This window comes from Pezoporus flaviventris, unplaced genomic scaffold (genome assembly GCF_033815535.1).
Source record: "Pezoporus flaviventris isolate CSIRO_AGI_PZ_B2104156 unplaced genomic scaffold, CSIRO_AGI_Pfla_v1 ptg000063l, whole genome shotgun sequence".
In the NCBI taxonomy this organism is placed as follows: Eukaryota; Metazoa; Chordata; class Aves; order Psittaciformes; family Psittacidae; genus Pezoporus; species Pezoporus flaviventris.
Window position 1 is genome coordinate 8,871,514 of NW_026892611.1, and position 21,798 is coordinate 8,893,311.

The 21,798-nt window shown below is 50.8% G+C and overlaps 2 protein-coding genes across 2 annotated transcripts; one reads left to right on the forward strand and one right to left on the reverse strand.

Annotated features, from left to right (window-relative positions):
- Positions 1-1,417: 1,417 nt before the first annotated feature.
- On the reverse strand, positions 1,418-12,762 carry UNC45B (unc-45 myosin chaperone B). Its single transcript, XM_061470465.1, has 20 exons — positions 12,542-12,762; positions 12,275-12,444; positions 11,531-11,567; positions 11,048-11,223; positions 10,411-10,500; positions 9,803-9,970; positions 9,091-9,259; positions 8,639-8,809; positions 7,655-7,826; positions 7,025-7,325; positions 6,540-6,634; positions 5,734-5,875; positions 5,142-5,282; positions 4,831-4,958; positions 4,333-4,399; positions 3,866-3,979; positions 3,644-3,759; positions 3,206-3,323; positions 2,938-3,093; positions 1,418-2,136 (listed from the first exon to the last, which is right to left on the reverse strand). Exons 2-20 carry the CDS (start codon positions 12,434-12,436, stop codon positions 1,873-1,875), a joined length of 2,787 nt encoding a protein of 928 aa, XP_061326449.1. The 5' UTR covers positions 12,437-12,444; positions 12,542-12,762; the 3' UTR covers positions 1,418-1,872.
- RAD51D (RAD51 paralog D) lies at positions 11,676-20,902 on the forward strand. The gene is made up of 12 exons (XM_061470466.1): positions 11,676-11,722; positions 13,032-13,216; positions 14,265-14,396; positions 15,269-15,330; positions 15,485-15,603; positions 15,842-15,923; positions 16,026-16,154; positions 16,583-16,678; positions 16,858-16,948; positions 17,767-17,837; positions 18,694-18,861; positions 19,538-20,902. The coding sequence occupies exons 2-12, from the start codon at positions 13,072-13,074 to the stop codon at positions 19,601-19,603; spliced, it is 1,161 nt and encodes a 386-aa protein (XP_061326450.1). The 5' UTR covers positions 11,676-11,722; positions 13,032-13,071; the 3' UTR covers positions 19,604-20,902.
- The last annotated feature ends 896 nt before the right edge of the window (positions 20,903-21,798 follow it).

Sequence of the window (21,798 nt, forward strand, 5' to 3'; positions counted from 1 at the left end):
ACCGTCTCCTGCCAAGGGGGTCGGGAAGGGGACTCTCTTTTACACAGTACGGAATGAAAAGCTAAAAAGCATTATTGTATTGTCCATGAAGCTGTAATCCTGCCCACAAACAGAGCCTGTTTCTATTTCCTTCCTCTCCTGCTTGCTCTTTTCCCTGCAGTTTCATTCTCTCTCATCTCCCTCAAACCAATTCTCCTCCACTGCTGTGAGAGGCTTCTCAAGGCTTTGCGGTGAAGCCCAAGCCCTTCCCTGCTCTCAGTCATAGAATCATAGAACAGTCAGGGTTGGAAAGGACCTTAAGATCATCCAGTTCCATCCCCCCCCCCCCCCCCCCAACATCTCATACTAAACCATGTCACCCAAGGCTCTGTCCAGCCTGTACTTGAACACTGCCAGGGATGGAGCATTCACAACCTCCCTGGGCAACCCATCCCAGGGCCTCACCACCCTAACAGGAAAGAACTTCTTCCTTAGATCCAAACTAAACTTCCCCTGTTTAAGTGAACCCGTTACCCCTTGTGCTATCATTACAGTCCCTAATGAAGATTCCCTCCCCAGCATGCCTATAGCTCCCCTTCAGATACTGGAAGCTGCTCTGAGGTCTCCATCAGCTTCCCTTCTCCAGGCTGAACAGCCCCAATGTTCTCAGCCTGTCTTCATATGGGAGGTGCTCCAGCCCCTGATCATCCTCGTGGCCTCCTCTGGACTTGTTCCAACAGTTCCATGTCCTTTTTATGTTGAGGACACCAGAACTGCACACAATGCTCCAAGTGAGGTCTCACGAGAGCAGAGTAGAGGGACAGGATCACCTCCTTTGACCTGCTGGTCACGCTCCCTTTGATGCAGCCCAGGATACAGTTGGCTTCTGGGCTGCAAGCAGTCCTCCCATTACTGCTCTAATCTCAGTGCCTTGGCTGGAATTTGGCTCCAAGGAGGGTGGTGACACTGAGGATGTTCCAGAGTGGTCCCCAGCCTAGATCACTTTCATGGGGAAAACTTATGAAGCAGGTTAAGCCATAACATTAATTATTTCAGCTGCAAGTTGTATATGGACATGATTTCAATATAAATTTATATAATGAAGTTGAATGTAATGACCAACTGGTGTGTTTTCTCTTTGTTCTGCTTCTTCCGTCAATGAGCTCTTTTCAGCATTCCCTGTTGAGCCAAATGCCGTTCCCTGGTGTGAACCTCAGCTTAAGCCATTAAGCTCCTACAGCCTTTCACAGTGACTTGGCCCATTCATCTGAGCATCACTGGGTAAGGTTGCAAGTGGTGAGAATCCAGCCTGTGCTACCCCTTACTCCAGCCTCCTGGGTCTAATACAAGGCTGCAAGTGGGAGTTCTCCCTTTGCTTAATAAAACCAGAAGAGGAATTCCACATGGAACAAAGATGTGAATTTATTAAGAGTTCACCCACCTCTTAAGGCTGTCTAAAACTACCATAATTTAACAAAGCACACAGCTATTACCCAGCCTATTTTCTGACTACAGAACAGAAGGCATTTAACCCTCCCCATTCCACCATTGCTAGGAATCCCACAACTACCAGGATGGTTGCAGGAGAGAGTGCAGCTCAACTGAATTGCCTTCTACAATCCACAGTGCATCTGCAACACAACCGACTCTTTACAGCTGGGCCTTGAAGCCTTCATTGAAGGGGCAGAAAGGGTTTAACACCAATTACTCAGATGGACACTTCCCAACTTTCCCAGTCCCTCTTTTCCTCATATTGTTTCTGATCTTCCAAAATCATCCCCAGATGATTCCATGCCTTAACAATGGCATGAGATTTCCCTCATGGCTCTCACTGTTACACATTTCTCAGTGGCTTTTTTCCTGTCCACATTATCTTTGGTGCTTTTCATTTCCTCATGCCTGAGAGAGGGGTTTGATGAGCCCGTAATCCATGCACCTCGTGAGGCAGTCGTGTGCTACGTTAATGATGTGCTGCTTCTTGGGGTCTTCCTGCTTGCCGATGTACGTCAGGATCTCTAGGAGCTCCGTCTCCACCAGCTTCTTTGCTAGGTCTTTGTCAGCATTGATTAAGTTGAAAGCTATGACCAGTCCTCGGTGCTGTACTTCCATGTTCTCATGCAAGCAGAGCCTCTGCAGGATTTCAAGCCATTGGGTGGTCTTCGAGGGAGAGAGAGATCATTAGTATTGATCTGAAGAACACCTCAACCGAGAACGTGAGTTTGGAAAGGCATTTCTTAGCAGAAGGAAGCACATGAATCAAAGGCACTGGCACCGCATGAAACATGTTTCACGTTTAGGTTGCCACTTAATCTCTGTGCAAAGATTCTGATCAGAATATTGACACAATGATAACTGAAGCAGACCACCCATTCCCATTCCCCCCTGCACTGATCTTCCTGAGCCCCTTCTGTGGCTTGATTCACCACTTTTATTCTAACAAGGCCCGGTGTCCAACATTGACACAACAGAGTTCATTAGTTCTCAACCACAGCTCTTCACAGATACTCAACCATGCAGGGTCCGAGTCCTAAGGACTTACAGACCTGTGCAGGAAATTGAGATGTTCGGGGATCTGGAAAGCTTAATATGTTATCTATCAAGCTTTTCTCATGTCTGAGTGAAACAAGGTTTGGATCTCAGGTTATTTATCAAAAGCTTTAAGAGCCTATAGAATAATATTCTGCATTCCTACCCTTGCTTGACAGTTAGCATCCTGGACTTAGCTTGTGGAATGGCTATATAGAAATGTTTCAGCTCTGAGATGAAGTCTTCTATAAAGTAGACTGCTTTACTTCATGCAGGGATGAACTAGAAGCATGCACAGCCAGGTCTCAACTTCACCAAGTTCCTCACTATAAAACTGGTGCACTGCATCTTCCTTTTGAGTCGTATTTCCATGGCTGAGCCAGGCCCCTTCAAGGGTATATCTACTACCAATAATCAGACTTTGGGTCTTACCACTTCAGTCATTTTAGAGCAGAGCTTCTTTTGTGCTGCTGTAAGCATGGCCAGGGCTCCTGCCGCTGCAACCTGGACTTTCTCATCATCCTCACCACACAGTAACACTACCAACTTCAGCCGGTCATTTCCATCAGCCACAAACCGCTCTTGAACCTAAAAAATACCCAAACCCATGATATCCAGGGATAATACATTCAGGAATGCCTCATCACAGGGGCTCACAAACCAGAGCACACAGTCTAGTTAGAGCTGCCCAGTGAGTTACCTCCTTGTTGATCACCAGGTTGCACATGCACTCTGTGGCTGCCTGTCGAAGTTGGTCATGATTCTCAAACATGTAATTTTCAATATCTGGCAGGGCCTTCTCTTTGACTATCTTCATCCTGTGTTGAAGAGCAGTCAAAATTTATCATGAGACAAGCAATGACCAACTTACACAATATTAGCTGCAGACAAGGGAAAGCCTTGAAACCAATCAGTGTCTGCAGCACTGGAGCTCATGATATGGTTCATTCCCTATCTAATGCAGACTGTGATGTTCACATGTTTCCTCTTTCTGGAGGAAAAAGTGCCACTCTCCTCTTCGTATTCATCTTTCAGTTCTGAGACTGTCGCAGCTGTGCCAAAGGTATCTCAAACTGACCAGTTTGACTGACATTCACGTGTACTCAGGGGAAGACAGGCAGAAACCAGTTAAACTCACCGAAGTTTATCACTTCTTCCTGAAAAGTTAGTGAGACCTAACAGAGCCTCGTAGTTCTGCAGGCCATCTCTCTCTGTGTTCAGCAGGCTGACAAGGGGCCTCACCACCTCGTACACCTAAGAAGAGAAGGGATGTCTCTGCTTTTCCAGCTCTCAGGTCTTGGCAATTTTCATTTGCTAAAGGAAATGTCAAGATTAATTCCGGGTGTATTTTTAAGCTTACCCTCTCTCCTGGGAATGCCATGTCTGGATTGGAGATAGCAGCAATTTTTGCCAGAGCATGAGAAGCCTTTATCTTGCCAACTTCTGTGCCTTCCAGAGCCAGAGGTATCAGGGCCTAGTGACACATGTGAAAGCATATGATGCCTCTGAGAAGATTTACAGGATTGCCTTAATATACTAAAATAAGTTTAAAACCACCTAAAGATGTGTCTGTTGAAGAAATAAGCCTGCACTGTAGCCCAGAGTGATGTCTTTGGTTCTCCGATAGGCATCACACCAGAGCTTGTAGCTCATTCAGTTGTTTCAAGACTACTTGTTTGGAGGCTCACAGGGATAGGACTGCAGTGTCAGTGTGGGCCCCAGGAGCTATGCCAAGACAGCTCACACTTCTTTGGCACCTTCCCTCACTGCAGACACTTTGCAGACAAGCTGCACATTAGGTTGGGCTGCAAACATACGAGTAATCACCTTTCCACCACCTTCAGCAACAATGGTCCCCCGGTCCTTGGGGTCTTCACACAAGGCAAGAAACACCCTGCAGAAGCACAGAATCATTTAGTGAAACAGCCACAGGGGAAGGGAATAGCCAGCATCCCCCAGGGAAGGAGCCTAAGGTTTTGCAAGGGTGCCAGATCCATCAGTTAATTCCAGATGTTTAACCCAGTGCCCTACAGCACTCTAGGAGAAAACCACAGATGGCACAATAAGAAGTTTTCAGGCCTGTAAGATAAACTCTGTTCTAGTCAAAACCAGTAGAGAGGACTGGAAATTCAAGATGCTGCCCAGCAAAGCAGGCCTGTAAGTCAGCTTTGGGGTCAGAATGTGGATTTGTGTTAAATCTTTTCTCCCTCTCCCTTTTATCCCTCCCCCATAGGCAGAAGGCACCGCCCCACCAAGCAGAGAGCCAGCCCAAGAGCCCATCTCAGTGGCACATGGGCTGGCCAGCACTCACAGCAGTGAAGGTACCTGGCAATGAGCTCCTTGCTCTGGTCTGTCAGCACAGCACTGTCTGCCTTCACCATGCAGGCCAGGGCAGAGACAACACCAGCTTTCAGCAACCGCTTCACCCGCTTCACCACAAAATCCTTCTTGTCCTGAGGGGGGACATTGGAAAGGGATTAGCCCCTTAGCAGCTGCCATGCTGCTAACTACAGCCAAGCCTGGTTGGAGAGCAAAGCAATTTCAGTCTTGGAGATAGGAGATCTGAGGTCTGTGACAATGGATACACCAGGGAAGGTGTTCAGATCCGAGCATCTCCTCCCAGCTCCCTGGGATACCTTCGGATGCTCCTCAGGCACGTGCTGCTTGGAGAACTTTGCCAGTTGCACCAGCTCTGGGACCAGCTCCTTGGTGTCATAGCTGTTGGTACAGTTCACCAGCACAGAAGCCACAGAATACAAGATAGTCTTGTCACTTGTCTGCACAGAAAAAGGAAAGCTTATGTGAAGGTGAGGGAAAACACTTTAGGGAAACAGGTCCCTTAGGACTGCCCCGCTGTAGTGGTTTGCACTAGCTGAAGCCTTCTTAGGCTTAGCTGCAGCTTTATAGCCCAGGGCAGGGAAAACCAAATGTTTTTATGGTCCAACAGGCTGTTGACATCATCAGATGCTGTCAGCACCTTCATGCCTTTGATTTTCATGCAGTTGCTGACAGTAAAGGCAAGAGCAACCTTCCTCAGCCTTGGGAGAAGAGCAGGATGATGGCAGCCTTGAGGTGTCTCCATTGCACAGGCTAGGCTGAAATTTTGTTAAACTAGAGGAGAGAGGTTGGGGTCACAGCTCCTCCTGCATGGGGAGACAGTATTGGGCTGGAGACCTGGGAGAGTGTGATGCTACTAGAGGAATGAGGAAACAAAGTAAGGAAATAGACCTTGGCCAATTCAAGCATAGCTTGCAGGGCTGGCTCATCTTCAACAAAGTCATCTTTCACATCCGCATCAAGGGTTAGATATGACATCCCTTCCACAGCCCATCTCCTCGTGCGGATATCAATGCTGGTGTTGCACAGCCATCTGGAAGACAGAAAAACATCCACGTTTCTATCCCAGGACCCAGGAATAACTACTCTAGGAGAAGAGGGAGGAAAAACATATTGAGACTGTTTCAGGCCCCAACATGTCCTCAAGTTCTGCTGCAGCTCCTATAGACTGGGATGCTTCCCTCGAGACATGACCTTTCTCCCATGGCCCAGCTTGAGGGATCTAAATGCTGCAGGAAAAGACAGACCAGGACAGGTACTCAGCACCGCTTTGCCTTCACCACCACACAAACACATGATGCCCTGCTCTCCAGTGTCAGGAGCAATGATCATTCAGTCACTTCCTAACTTCATCCCAGCTCCTCCTCTCATCCACCTTCAAAAGACACTTGTGCATATTCTAGATAGCACTCAATTAGTCTGTACCATTCTGGCAAAGAGGGAAGCACCATGTCTGGTGTCTCTCATAGGAAATCAAGGAGGGAGAAAGGCTTCTCTGGATACCAAGGCAGGAGGAACATACGGTTGCATCAGGCACAGAAGAGTTCCAGGTCCCAGTGCAATGGCTCTGGGGGCCCTGTCAGCTCTCAGGCAGCACCAGTAAATGAAGGCAATGTGTGAGCAGGATCTCTTGGGAAAGGATTATACTGTATTTTGCAAGGTACAGAACAACAGAAGGACAAAGTAAGGTCACTCACTTCCTGCACTGCTTGGCTAACTTCTCAGTGGACCCCTCAGCAAACTGCCGCAGTCCATAATCAGTACCTCCTGCTGAGCCCAGCTTGCAGAGACCCTGAGGAGAAGCAAGAGGATACACCAGTGAGAAAGGTTCATTAATCCTCCAGTATTGCTGCCCCCAAACAGCCTAACCCCATTTCTGAAGTTTGAAGTCAGTTCTCACAGAGGAAGCAGTATGTAAAAGAAATACCCAGTAGACTGTTCAGGTTGTAGCACAGCAAGCTGAGGTTTTGTGCTCTTATCCGATATCCATAATGCAAGATGAACCAAGGTTACCAGTATTCCCTATGCTATCCTCATTTGCAATCTCCCCCTTACTTGTAAGGAAAGCACTATAAACTATTTCCCAGCTGAAGGGAACGAATCCAACATGTTCCCAGGTCCTCCCCCCTCTCCCAAGTCCAGGGTTTAAGCTGGTGAGTGTGGCAGGGGCTGCCATCCTTACCACCAGGGCTCGGATTTTGATCTTCTCATTCTTGGTCTTCTTGTAGATCTCCTTTAGGAGCGCCACTCCATTGGAGATGATGAAGGTGGCCCGGCTCAGCTTGGTGGAGGCGTGGATGAGGGCTTCCACCGCCACCAGCTGGTCAATCTCTCTCTCAGACCCACACAGGGCCACCATCATCTCCATGACTCCCTTCATGCCAAGCAGCTTGTTGCCCAAGTCAAAGGGCCCTTGCAGAACTCCAGACACCATCTGGATAGCATGGAGTGTTTTATCCATGTCCTGTGGGTCAACTTTGCTCCTGCATGGGATAGAGAGAGGGAATAGCATGTGGAACAGCAGTTGCTTAAGTTCTCATTCCCTTGAGTAGGGAGCATCCTCCCTCAGATCAAGAGCTGAGCTCCTCCGATAGTAGGTACATGGGACACAGCTGAGCCTAAACTCAGGCAAAGGCTGTGATCCAGCAGGTAGGAGTACAATGCAAGGATCTGAGGATCCCAGCTGAAGGATCCAGCAGGATCTCAACCCAATCATTATTTCCCAGGTCCTCAGTTTGGCATCTAAGTGGACTCCAAGTACCTCACCTCATCCTTAAAACCTCCCACTCCTGTGCCTCTGAGCTCAACTCACTTGATGTACTCCTCGCAGATCACCCGGTAGTTGTCACGCTCCGGGTCGCAGCGCAGGTCATCATAGAGCTTATTTAGGAGCACCGAGGCACTCAGCTGGGTGTTCTCTGTCAGCGGCAGGCAGTCAGGCAGCTCAGGAATCTGGCCCACCACTTTCAGTATCTTTTTTAAGCCTGGAAACAATGGAGTTGTATGGCTGTTAGAGGGGAGGGGTCTGTACACAGCTCAAGATACTACTTATTGGTTTCCTGCAGTGAAATAGCCAGTTTGGATGGTTTTCAATTACTTTGCAGCCTAATCACACAAGTCTTAAAGAAGATGTTCAGATATTTACTGGGGAGGAGCTTCTGCTCTTGAGATTGCAGGTTTGCAGCATCAGGCTTTTATCCAGCTCTCAGAATGAGATAAGCAAAACTGCATGTGGTCCCTGGCTGGATCAGTTATTTTTGTCAGGAGGGTTTAAACCTACTGACTTCCAAGGCTGGAGGCTCTGACTAAGGAAAAGTCAGTGACTTCCAAGGGATCCTGGATGTCTTAACCCTCCTTTTGCTGAAGTGTTATTTAATACCTTCCAAAATGGTACCGTACATATGCATTGGAATTAGTATAAAAACACATCCCACACAAATTTCTTACCCCCTTCCAGTTTTAGAAATGACCAGATTAAGGATCCAGCAAGCTCAGCAGGTGCTCATCTCATCTGAAGATAGACAAGTTATCCAACCCAAATCCTCCTAATGTTAGCAAATACGTTGGAATAAATGAACCAGAGAAGTCAGCCCTCTAGAAACTGAAAAAGTCTTGTTCTCATACACAGCTTTTTTCTCTCTTAATCTTAATACTGCTACCTGCTAATACATCTAACCTCTCTCCAGGCTTGCATGCACCAAAGAAAGCTACAGAGGATCAGTTCTACAGGTATTCAGGCAAGAATACACAGCTCCACATCTCCCAGACCAGAACAGGGAGGAAGGGAAGGACTCACCATTGTCGATGACAAAGATGGTCCTGCTGTTGTCATGGTCTTTCAGGTCCTTCCTTGGTATATTCTTGTTGAGGAGGTTGAGAGCTCTGTCTCGTCCTTGCCCAGACACTTTCTTGCTGACCAGCATATCCAGCAAGCGCATTGTGATCATCCTCAAATCTTTCTTAGTATCTACACAGAAGCAAGACAGTAGCAGCCAGTTACAAGACATTATCTTCAAAAGCAGATGAACTCGGTGAAAACCATTCAAAGGCATTACGTGGCTGCAATATCGGTGTTTAACACCATAAGGATAAGACCTGCGTGCAGGCTGTCATCCTGGACAGCTGGAGGGTAAAGGCCCCACTTCCCCAAGGAACAAGGAATAAGGTGGACATCCCAGGAGCAGAGTCCTCTCTGCTCACCCCACTTTGATAGCAAGACCACAGGACCACCAGGTCATGCAGTGTTACCGAGCACTACAGCCTCCTCCTTCCCGTGATGCTCCTCTTTCCCCTGGCCCAGCAAGCAGTCGGTGATGGCTTGCAGGAGGCTGCAGACAGCCAGGGAGATCTCTTCATTGTCCACAGACATCCACATACAAATGCTGTCAATGCCCAGGTAATGGAGAATGGCAGTGGCCTGGCACCAGAAAGGAGAGAGCAGGGCAGCCGTTAGCAAAAGCCTTTACTTCCTGCATACTTTAGGCTCAGCTTGTACAAAGGAACTCTTTTCCTGGGTGAATCCTGAGTCAGTACAAGGCAGAGTTTTGCTTTTCAGCCTTAATTTCTAATAAGGCAACAACTAACATGTAGAGTTGCCAGTAATTAAGTCTATTTCCAAAGAGGATGTTAAAAGCATTGCAAGGCTTGCAAGCCTTAGACAAAGCTTTCCTAAAGTTAGTTGTTCTTTGTTGCTTTTCTGAGACCTGTGATGAAGGACATGGATTTGACCCAACCATGCTCATCACAACTCCTGTGAGAACAACTCATCCTAAGTTCTACTTCACCAGCACACATGAAGGCACCATAGTGAACAAGTACAGCTTTCACCCCTAGAGGTCAGGGGCATTTTCAATCGTGTTACAAGTCTTGTAGGATCTAATGCCCCACTGCCCACAAGCATTAAACCATGGCAGTTTTCCACTCCCCCTGGTGCCAGGCAGTAGCAGCGAAGGCTGCTTACCCGAGCCTTGTGCCCTGTGCACATTTCCGAGAGCGTCCTCACGGCTGCCAGGACCAGCTCCGGGTTTTTGGTTTCTATCAGCTGTAGCAGGAGGCTGACCCCGTTGTTCTGGAAGATCCTCTCAGCGCCCGCTTCCTCCCGTCCCAGGATAATGAGGTTGTTTGCAGCCTGGGGGGGAGACAGACCTGAGGTCAGTGGCCCAGTCCTGCAGAACATCTCTGTGCAGCTCTGGGGTGGTGGCCATCCCGCAGTGGCAGACACAGACAACCAGCTCAGACCACACCACACAGTTCTCCAGGTACATCTGGGGAATAGCTTCACCCTGCCCCATTAAAGTGGGTCACTGCTTGGAGAGGAACATAGGGGAAGGTGGCAGAGATGGGCCTGATAAGTCCAGTCTGATCCCACCTTTGGTATACTGGGAGGTGAGATCACCTTCCCCCTCAGCACAGGGGTGATGCCTCATTGAGACACTTCCGCTCTCCAAGCACAGCTCATCTCCCAGCTCCTTTCCTCATCCTCCATCTAGGGCAGGAGGGAAAGGGAATGCACCTTACTGCTCCTCTGACATTAAATAGCAATTCTGTCAAGTCCAGGACAGTCCTCACCTTTTCCCGCTTTTCTTTGTTGCTGTTCTCATCCAGCAGGATTTCAAACATCTTCTGCACCCTCAAGTCCGTGGAGAACTGAATGCGCAGCTGTGCCAACAGAGAGTGCATGGAGCATCAGAGGCAGAAACCTGAAGCGCAGGTTTGTTTTTCCTTTATCACTTCAAGGACATCACAGCCCCTCAAACCGTGGACAGTTTAAAACAGGCATCACTTCTCAGCAACCAGCACCTATTGCCCATCTCAGACTTGTAGGCACGAGCAGAGCCAGCCCATACCCATCATTTCTGAGATCTAACCATCCCTAGTGATGCAGGGACTTCTTCACAGCACCCTGTAAAGATGTCAGAGTGGCAGCTGCCAGCCCCAGCCCCAAAGCTGGTCCAGTTCCTTGCCAGGACCTTACCACAACACTCAGGCCCAGGCCAGCCTGAGGAGTGAGCTGCTTTTTAACTTAACAACTCAGTCTGACCCCCAGATTTACATGCACCAAATATGAGCTCCCAGTAAATGCAGCCTGTTTATGCCTGTACACTGTCAGGAGTTTCCAGTATGATCAATACTCTGTTAATGTAACCCAGAGCAAGAACATTCCATGCCTGGTCTGTGAACCCAGGACTGCTTCCCTGGCATTTACCTTCTCCTGGATGTTGGCTCCCAGTCGCCTCAGGGTCTCCTGGAAGTTTTTGTTGCGGGGTTCAATGGCAGCACATTTCTGAGCATCTTTGAACGCTTGGTCCAATTTTCCCAGTTTTTCCAGAGCTTGACTGCGCCGGTACAAGGCTTTGATATCCGAGGAATTGATGTCAATAGCTGGAAGAATGATCCAAAACACCAGCCATCAGAGTCTGCTGCGTGGAAATAACCTGTGTAAACTGTGATTTGCTTTACAGTGACTATAGCTCTTTGAGATGTAGTTATTGTGGATTAGCTCAAATACAACAAATTGGTGCATCTTCTTTTCAACCTCCTCCATTAGTTCCCTTGTGGCCTCAGCACTTGGGTGTTAGTGGACATGAAGGAATAAGACCACAGCCCCCCAAAACCAGATGTGAGAGCAGGCTGAAGCAAGCACACCCACCAATGCAGCTCTGCCTTCTCAAAACAGCCCCCTCCTTACCTCTAGATGCATCTGAGGCTGCCTTGGCATATTCCTCCTGTTAAACCAGCAAGAGAGAAATCTGTTAGCAGTGGAATAGCAGGGCATGTCCCCATTGCTGACACACTCTGTGACCTCTGTGTTCCCATAGGACACCTCAGTGAAGCCTTTTCATCACTGATGGAAGAAAAGAGGAAAAGGTCTCTGATGCAGGTGAGACAATATACGCTGCTGCAGCAGCAGATAGTGGGCAGTGAGGGCAGAGGGGATACTCACAACAGCCTGTCTGCAGCTTGTTCTGGTGTTTCTTCTGGGTTAGTGTAAACTCAAGCACATGCAGGAGATCTGCTAAAACCCCACAGCAGGTCACTACAAGCTGACTGCAGGAAGCCAAGACAGTTTTGGTACAGATACCAATAACTCAGTTTGCTAAATACTGACTTCTGCTTCTTTTGCGCTAGGGCAGATGGCAAGAGCAATGCCTCCGCATCCCAACTCATGGCCTACAGTGCTCTCGTGGCTGCCAAAAGCTTTTGCTTCAAAGTGATTATGTGAGGCCCTCTCTGACCTGAACCATCAGGACTGAAGCAGGGAGGCAGCTTTACAGTTCCAGAATAAGCCCAGAACAAACCACTTCAGGCCAGTTGAAACATGCTATTCAATCAATGGACAAAACACACAACCCGCAGCACGGGAGCGCCCTGGCCTGCCTCCCTGCTCTTCTCCCCTTGAGCACAGCCCAAGCAAACCAGGAGCAAACCTCACCTTCTTAAGGAAACACGCTGCCCTGTTCCTGTACAGCACTGCCTGCAGTGCCTTGTCCTTGTTGAGCTTTATGGCTTGAGTGTAGCTTTGAGCAGCTTTCTCGTAGTCATTGGCCTGAAAGTACTTATTGCCCTCCTCTTTCAGCTGGATGGGATCCTCCATTTGGAGAGCTTTAAGGGAAAACAATGATTTGTGTCCCATTCCAACTGCCTACCCCACCATAAGACTGACATATAATGAACACCCACATTAATAAAAGCAGCTTACCAGGCTGAAGAGCTTTGAAAGTGAAGACCTAAGGTCAAGGCTGTAGCTTCACAGCAGCTTATCCCACGGTTATAGATCCTTAGGATTCAGTTAATAAGAGAAAAAGAACTGGAGTCCACCGGTGCCACAGAGAGCCTGTGTGTCCCAGCAAAGAGCTCGCCTCCCGCTCCGAGTTTGGGCAGGACCTGGCAGCTCCTGCTGCCTGTCAATGTCACCTGTCACCATAGCCTGTCCCCTGTGCTATATATTGCCTGGGAATGGCCCCTGTCTGCAGCCCTGCTGGGGGGGGGGGGGCTGCATGCAAGCACACAGCCCCTCTCTACAGGAGAGGAGATCCTCTGCCACCTCTGCAAGCAAACCCCAGCTTCCATCTACCTGCAGAGCTGCACAGTGTGCGGAGCAAGAATGGGGGGGTTCATGCCATAGAAACTCCTAACTGGGAGGACTGACCCCCACCACAGTGCTCAGACCCTTCTCCCTTTCTATTTAGGGAAGCATGAGACAGCTGAGCCTCGGGAACAAGCGGCCCCATGCCAGCAGCTGCAGCAGCACCAGCACCTTCCAGAACACCCTGGGATGGGGAAGCCAGCTCACACCCAGCACTGCCTCCTCCTCACGAGGCCTTTGGGAGCCTGCCCCACTGGAAACCCCACTCGTGGCTTGCACAGAGCTCAGGTTTACCTCTGAAATAACCACAGAAATCATAATGAAAGCTTTTTTTTCCCTCTCACATCAGCAATTCTCCTAAAGGATTCAGTCCCCACCAGTTCTGCAGGGCTCATGGCTCTGCTCAGCCACACCAGCAGCACAGAGCCCAGCTCTAATTACAAACTGTGGCTTTAGAAGTGAAACAAACCACACTCAGAGCTCTTGTGAGAGAAGACTGAAGCAGCTTCACCTCTTCCTCCTACTTCTGCCTTGCTCAATTCATAAACTAGCTTACTTTACTGAGCTCTGCTCAGCCACACCAGCAGCACAGAGCCCAGCTCTAATTACAAACTGTGACTTTAGAAGTGAAACAAACCACACTCAGAGCACTTGTGAGAGAAGGCTAAAACAGCTTCACCTCTTCCTCCTACTTCTGCCTTGCTCAATTCATAAACTAGCTTACTTTATCTCCCACTGCATCTGCTTCCCTAATAAGCCAGACCAGCCTGTGGGGCTGTTATTTATAGAGCCTGGGGGGCTGCAGCATTGCAGGCACCTGTGCTGAGGGTCATTTAAAGGCAGCTGGTGGCAGGGAGCTGCAATAGATAAGGAGGAATTCCTGTTTCCTGTTGTCTCCGTTTCTGAGTGCGTTCTGCTCCCCACCGGTACGAATGGTAAACCCTTCTGTGAGCATCCCTGGGTACCAGCGGCTGGAGGACGGGGGGAGGGCCGGGAGACGCGCTGGCTCTGCGGGGACCGGACCCCTAGTGCAGGGCCGGGGGAGCTGCCGGCCACAGCCCTCACACGGAGAAGCAAACGGGGCCGTTGCCCGGCTCTTCCGTTGCCGGCAGGAAGCAGGAAGGGGAATGGGCAGGGAGCGGGAGCCCTGCTTCGGAAGGTACCTTTGGGGCTCGGAGGAGTTCGCACTCCTCCGTGTTGAGAGAGACTGAACACTCGCTGTGCTTACCCCTCCCAGACACAGCCTCGGTAGCATCTCCCCAGCGCCCGCGGCTGCAGGAGCGGGTATGCTCAGTGACAGGATGGTGCCAAATCTGCTCTCCTCTCTCCTCCGCAGGTCTCTCCTTTCCTGGCCCCGTGGCTCTCCCTGCTGGGGTGCCTGAGGGCATGGTGGTCCTGCGGGCTGGGCTCTGCCCTGGTCTCACCGAGGAGATGATCCAGCTTCTTAGGGCGAACAGCATCCAAACGGGTAATGGGGAGCACTGGGGTCTCGGGCTGGGGAATGTCACCCCCAGCACACTTGGGGTGGCACGGGCCTCTCCCCCTGTGCGGGACCCATCTGCCAGCCTGGGCAGTCAGGACTTCTCCATAGAAGCAGGAGAGTGTTAGGATGTGGCAGGGCTCTTGTAGAGGCTTTTGGAAGGTATTTTGGGTGGGTTTGTGTGTTTTTTCCTCTGAAAAATGCCCATTTTCCTGGCAGGCTGCAGCCTGGGCCCCTCTTGCCCTTAGGGGGAAGGAAAAGATTTTGAGTGGGTTCTTTACTTGTTCTGACTGGATTAGAGCTGGGGAAAACACTGTTTTGTTCTTGTTATTTGGAGCCTGTGAGATCCTGTGGCTGCTGGAGCCCTGGATGCTGTAATCCTTGCTTTCCCTCTAAGAATTACTTTTGACTTGTTTTAAACCAGTAACAAACACATTTATCTGAAAAAAAGGATGTTGGAGTGGTTCCTGAGAGCAGAGATGGGGCCACCAGTTCTAATCCCTGGGGCTTTAGCCCTTCCTGGCACTTTGGGTCAGTCAGTAGCCCCTTGAGGCTGTGGCATACTGGCAGAAGGGGAGTCTCTTGGCTGGAACCAGTTATCAAATGGTGCTGGGCAGCTCTTGAGCAGAACAGGGAGGATTTTTACCATCTTATTTCCCTGATCTGTTTTGCAATGGGCAGTGGGGCCATCTCCAGTTTTACATTGTGTAGGGCATCCCATTCATTCACTTGAAGCATTGCCAAAGGGTGCAGATGTTTTGCCTGTTGGTGCAGGCAGGCTTGTCTAAGCTGGCCATCTTCTAGTGTCCATGATCTGTCCAGGTTTGGCTGCCAGCTTCTCATTCCTTGTGTTATTGCAGTGGTGGACTTCGTGTCATCAGACCTGGAGGACATTGCCCAGAAGTGTTCCCTGTCTTACAAGGTAAAGGGTGACTCCCAAGTCCTGGTATGTTCGCTGCAGAGCTCAGAGCTGTTCAGCTCCTACTTGGATGGGTTTTCCTGGGGGCACCTCCTGCAGCATGGTGCTGTCCCTGGACTTCCTTAGTCCTGTTTCTGGGCATCTCTCTGTCCACCAGGCGCTGGCTGCAGTGAGACGGGTGCTCCTGGCCCAGTTCTCTGCCTTCCCTGCCAATGGAGCAGACCTCTACGAGGAGCTCAAGAGCTCCACGGCCATCCTGCCCACTGGGAGCCCGAGGTGGGTGATTGCTTGGTGAGCCAGCGGGTCTGCCCAGGGCTGGGCTTGCTGCAGAAGGCCATGGTTCCCCAGCACAGGCTTTGAATCTCAATGTGGTGGTGTCCTGGGAAGGAGCCAGGGGCTGAGGCACTTGTCTGCATTTGGGAAGGAGGCTCTAGGGACAAACACCCAGGGACTGCTGCTCCTGCAGTTCTGGCTGGAGGGGAGTTGATAATCCCACCTTGCGTTCATCCCATAGCCTGGACCAGCTGCTGGACTCCGGGCTGTACACGGGGGAAGTGACGGAGCTCATGGGGGCACCGGGCAGTGGGAAGACGCAGGTGAGTGGGGTGGAGGAGAGGACAGGTAGGACAAAGATGATGCCTTCAGGCATGTGAAGCACAGGGGCCTGGGAGGGCTTGCTGACTTCCCTGCCTTTCCAGGTGTGCCTGGGCATTGCAGCCAGCGTGTCTCTTGGCCTCAAGCAGCATGTCCTGTTTCTTGACTCCACGGGGGGGTTCACTGCCTCTCGACTCTACCAGATGCTTCGAGCCCAGGAAGAGGAAGAGCAGGCAAGTTCCCCTGAGCTGAGCCCTCCGTTCGCACTTGACTCTTGCCTGCAGACAACCCCCAGAGATGGTTTGTCTTTCCAGCTCTGCCTTGTCATCCCCATGGGCTTCTTTGGATCCACAGTCTTCCTCCTGTGGTTTGGTGGGTGCTGTGCTCAGGCACAGACACTGCACTTTAGGTGCTTTTCTTGGGGAGAAGGAGAGAACTTGCTGTACTTGCTCTCACTTTTGCTCCATGAGCATAATCTGTGTTGCTTCTTCCATCAGTGCCATGGGGACAAGAGTATTCATGGGGTGGAGGCAAATGCGGAAGAAATAATGGTTCCTGGCTTCATAGTATAGATGTGAAGAGCTGATAGCAGCTGGGGCAGGAGGACTGTAACAAATCCTGGTGGGGTTGAGGCTGTTGGTGATGCCACTTTCTGCTGCAGCTGGAGGCTCTGCAGCGGATCCAGGTGGTCCGTGTGTTTGACATCTATGAGATGCTGAGTGCCTTGCAGGAGCTGCGGGAGCGCCTCTCCCAGCAGGTAGGAGCAAGGGACCGGGCCCCTCTCCCTTCCCCAGAGCTGCACTGGGAGCAACAGGGCTTGTGTGCCTGATGAGTGACATCGCATCACCCTGCCCTGGGGACATCTGAGCCTGTGTGCAGCTCATGAGCTCCAGAACTGCTAGATGTGTTACTCCACATGGTGCCTCCTTCTTTCAGGTTGTGAGCTCCATGAGTCCTCTCAAGATCGTGGTGATCGACTCTGTCTCGGCTGTGATGTACCCGGTGCTGGGTGGGAAGCAGTCAGAGGGTGAGCTGCTTCACTGGGATGTGCAATGAGGTTGCAGATCTCTGCTCATCCTGAAGAGCATCTTCCACGTGTGCTGGGGCAGGATGGATGTCGGTGCCACAGCTCCCAGCTTTTCCTTTGCTACTGTATGTAAAGGGGAGTCTGTCTGCAGTGTTATCAGCAAACATTCAAGCTGGCTGTGGCCATGCAGGCTCGTGTAGGTGGTCTGAAACCCAGCCAGGGGACAGAGGAGGCACCGAGCTGTTTGCCCACAGATTAAAACCTCTGCTTACAGTGTCGCAAGTACATTGTGGTTGCTGGCACGGTTTGTGAAGCTCCCCTGGGGCTCTTTCTGCCAGAAAGGACCATAAATCAGGAGTGAGGGGCTTCCTGCTGGCTGGGATGCCAAGGAGGCCCCTCATACACCTTCCAGAGGGTATTGCAGACCTGGGGGGCAGCCAGTGCTATCACAGGAACCATGGGCTGTAGGAAATAAAGCTGTGAGCTGGAGAGATGGGCCCTGTACCTGTTAAATCAGCCTGGCCAGCTTTGGAGCTCCTGGTGCTTTCGTAGGGTTTTTTTTTGACCTCAGGGCTTCTAGGATGGGAAAGGAGGTGGTGGGACAACTTTGGGATTGGTCTGTCCATGCCACATCCATTGGGACAGAGTGCCCTGTATTTGCAGGTGCAGTGGGTGCTGGTAATGGCAATGGGTTGTAAGTGTCTATGAGTACCAGCAGTGGCACTAAATCTAGTGCTCATGCAAATACAGATGTCACCTGCTTCCAAGAAGTGCTTTTAGGGTTGTTCTGAAACACCCAAATCCTTTGCCCTCCTCAGGTTTGGCCATCATGATGCAGCTAGCCAGGGAGCTGAAGACACTGGCCAGGGAGTTCAGCCTTGCTGTTGTGGTGAGTGTTTCTGGGCTTTGTCCTTCACATGCTGGCATGTGCCATGGTGAGGAGTCCTGGGAAGGGTGGGACCCCAATCCCAGCTAAGCAGGAGCAAAAGCCCTGTATCCACAGTGCTCTGCAGCTTGTTCCAGCGAGTGTGGAGCGAGAACAGGGCTGGTTTACTGCCTGCTCTTATCGCTGTCCTCAGCCAGCGAGGCCTTAACTTGATTGAGCAAGGTAAAGTTAAGCACAGATGCATTGAAAGGTTGTTTGTATTTATTTTTGATATAACACTAGTCATTTAAGGAACTGGCCAGCTTCTAAGTAACCTCTTGCTCAGTTACCTTAGAGAAACTGCTGGGCATTGCATCATCCAGAAGGAGCTAGGGACTAGAAGGGGCCCTGCTGTAGTCTTCCCCAGTGCTTGGCCCAGCAATTGCATTTACTTCAGTGGGACCACAGGTAATGTGTTTGAACTGGGAAGGCCACAACAGAAAACAGTGTTCTGCTAAACCTGGCACTGGAAGGTGTTGAGACAGTCCTGCCCTTTGATTAGCAATGAAGTGACAAGGATGGAGTGTCTGGAAGGATGCTTGGAAGCTCCAAGTTTAAAGTTTGCAGGTGCCTTCAGCACATGGAGTCTCTGCAGCTTGCAGATACGAGTGGGTTCCTACCTGAATACATCTGGGGCAGTAGCATGGGCTGTGTTTAAAGGGGATGGCATGAGTGTGCCAAGAAGGGAGGGCACAGGATGGAGAAGAAAAAGCACTACAGAAGTAGCAGACTGGCCATTATCTCCTGATAATCTCTGGTGTTTCATTGCACCACGTGGCACTGCTTTTCCTGGGCACTGCTAAGCCTGCTTGTGCTGCAGGTGACCAACCAGGTGACAAGGGACAGCAGCACCGGTCCACCAAAGCCAGCCCTTGGCCGCTCCTGGAGTTTTGTGCCCAGCACCCGGGTGCTGCTGGAGAGCAAAGAAGTCACCTTGGAGAAAGCCACCACCCAGCGCATCGCTTCCTTGGCTAAGTCACCCCGGCAGGTGAGGCTCCTCGGGCTGGTCCCTCAGGTATGGAGGCGATGCTGTGTGACTTGGACCTGGCTTTGGAGCAGGGTGAGGCTCCTGCTGTGGGTCAGGCAGCACCAGGTCTCATGGGTGACCCATGGCAACGGGAGGGGAGCAAATGCAGCCTGGTTGTGTGCTGTGGAAGAGAAGAGCATCTGTTCGCAACAGCCTGGGCTTGTATTTATAGGCATGATAAATGAGTGGCACCACTTCCAATGTGGGTCACAGTGTTCCTTGGGCTTGTCTTGCTCTCCTGATCAGTGGGAGTCCTGCAGAAATGGCTCCAACACCTGCAAAGGTGACTTTAGCTTGAATCCTGCCTAGTACAAGACAGCTCTGCGTGAGCCTCCTGACTCTGAGCCTGCTCTGCTGCCTGATCCAAATGGGTTTGGATGTGGTGGTCTGCTGGGCAGAGAAATGCATCCTGGATGTGCTAAATAAGTGTGTCTGGGGATATCTCAGCCCAAATTGTTCTTTCTTTACTAAATTGCATTCTCTATTTGTATCTCTGTGTTCAGCAGACCCAGTTAGAATGAAGGGCACCAGCATAGAGAAATGCTCAAGGGGATGTGTTTGGGGATCTTTGGCTCTGTGGCCAGTGATGGAGTGTTGGATAGAGTGAGGTTAAGCCCCTCTCTGTTTCTCCTTGCAGCCAGTTGGGATACAGGCGGAGCTGGATATTGGAAGTGCTGATGTGACACCCACAGAGAGGCTCTAATGTGGGTGGAAAACCAAATGACAAGTTCCAGAAGAGCTGCAAAAAAGCAGATCAGCACACTGGAGGCTTTACAGATGAGTCCTGCAGCCCTGGGAAGGACCAATGTGAAGAAGCTCTTGTTTTCTGCACTGGGGAGAAAGAGCGGGGGGCTACCTGGAGATCTTGCCTCAGCAGATGCTGCCTGCAGTGGCTGGGCTGTGTGAGCAACACAACAACCAGGTTGTCTCTTCTGCTGCAGGCCTGTCTTCAAGCAGCAGAGCCAGCCCTGTCCTCAGGTATTGGCTTGGGACCAGCTGTCATGTTCCTATACAAACCCATAACTCCTCGTGGTGGTTTTGTTTCCCCTTTAACTCCCTGCCTTCTGGTCCCAGAGCTCTGATCGTCCTTGGGAGCAGCCCACAGTGGTCTTGGCTCAGAAATGAAAGGTGTTGCACACCGCTGTGGTGGTTGAGAGCTGGAGTTCAGTTAATGGTAACTGCTGTTAACTTCATTACAATTAGGGTTAGTCCCCAGCAGGACTAAGGTGGGACAGGCTGCTGATGAGCAGGGACATAACCAGATGCTTCATCTGACCTCCTCCACAGACTAACACCAGGCCCTGGAGAGAGCTGCTGGTGTTTTGGGGGCACTGCTGTGCTTCAGAAAGAATTGCTGTTAACTGCTGAAGCTTATGGTCTGCATCAGCTGGGGTGGATGAGTCCTGGTTGCACCAGCTGGCCCTGTCTCATGCTCAAGTTCCTACTCAATTGCATGTGGTGAAGTTTAACCTCTCTTTGCTCCAGTGCTTTCCAGCTGCTCTTGCCTGCTCTGAGCAACCTCATGGGTGCTTGTGCAGTGCTGGGGAGGAGACAGGAGGCTGTGATGGAATGTGGCCTCTCCTCTTGTTCCCAGGTATCTTAGACACCCGTAACCCCACTGCTTAATAAGAAGCCTCTTTGGCAGGTGAGCTGAGCTCTGGCTTGCACTTCCAAGGCTGCTGATGTAGGTTGTGGGGGCTGAGACTCATCAGGGCATGCTCATTAAGCTACTGATACAGCAGTAGAGCTCCTGGAGCTTTCTAAGGCTCTGCTGGGTAAAGAGGAGGCTGATTTAGCCACAATTTGGGTGCTAATTTCTCCGGAGTTATATCTAACAGTGTACAGCCCTGTATTCCTGAGCAAATAGCTGCTGGAGGGAAGAGGCAGCTAAAAGGGGTGCTGTAGGAAGGGCTGCCTGAGGAGGGGAATATGCCAAAGCAATGTGAGCTGTGGGCTGTGCCATTCAACAGGTTTCAGTAAAAATAAATGCATTTTAAAGCTGTGCACTGATTTGCATTTATGAGCTTGGGAGGGGAGACTTGGCTGCAGCCACTGCAGCCTGGCTGGGGTGAGGAGGAGGAGGATGGCTTGCCCATCTGCTGGAGCTGGTATGGCTGGTCCTCACCAGCAGAGAATGTGGTTTGTGTGTCTTGAAGCTGTGTGTAAAGAGCTGGTCCACACCAATTTCAACAAAAACTGTGCTGCTACTTCCCCTCTCTGCCTGAGGTTCCGTAGGGGAGGCAAAGCTCTTGTGGTGGAGCATGGAGCAGGGGAAGAGCCAAATCGAAACCTCTTTGGTTATATTTGAACCAAGGGGCATTTCTTGCTGTTTCCTTCCCCTAGCTAGCAAGAGGATGAGAAGTGGAGCAGCCTGCTCTGAACCCTGCATCACCTTTGTGCCCTGCATGCATCTTTGCCATGGCCTCAGGAAATGACAGGCATCACTTGCTCATGCTCTTAATCCCTGGGGAGCAGTCATGGGGCTGTGATTCAATGGGGATGGTGCTGCTCTGTGGGGAAGAGACTGGGGAAAGTCACTGCCATGTGGGCTGTGCTCCTCCAGAGCCACCCATCCCAGGCTTTGGGGCACAGCCATGACCTGGGGGTATTTTCTCCTTGGCAATCAGCTGATTACAGCTGCAGGAAGTTTGTGTCCTCTTAGGAAGCAGCTGGACGGGTTGGGGAGGACGCTGTGATATGGGGCAGGGCTTCTCGGCTCCTGGGTTTGCTGCAGAGGTAGGCAGAGAGGCAGTGTGCATGGTGACAGTGATGGATGTCCTCATGGATTCTGGCTGTGCTGTGAGCGCTGGTCATTGCTCAGTGTGGGTGCAGTGGAAGGGTTCGGGCTGTGGGAATCCATTCCCTGATCTGGAAGATCTTGGCTGCTTATCCCAGCTG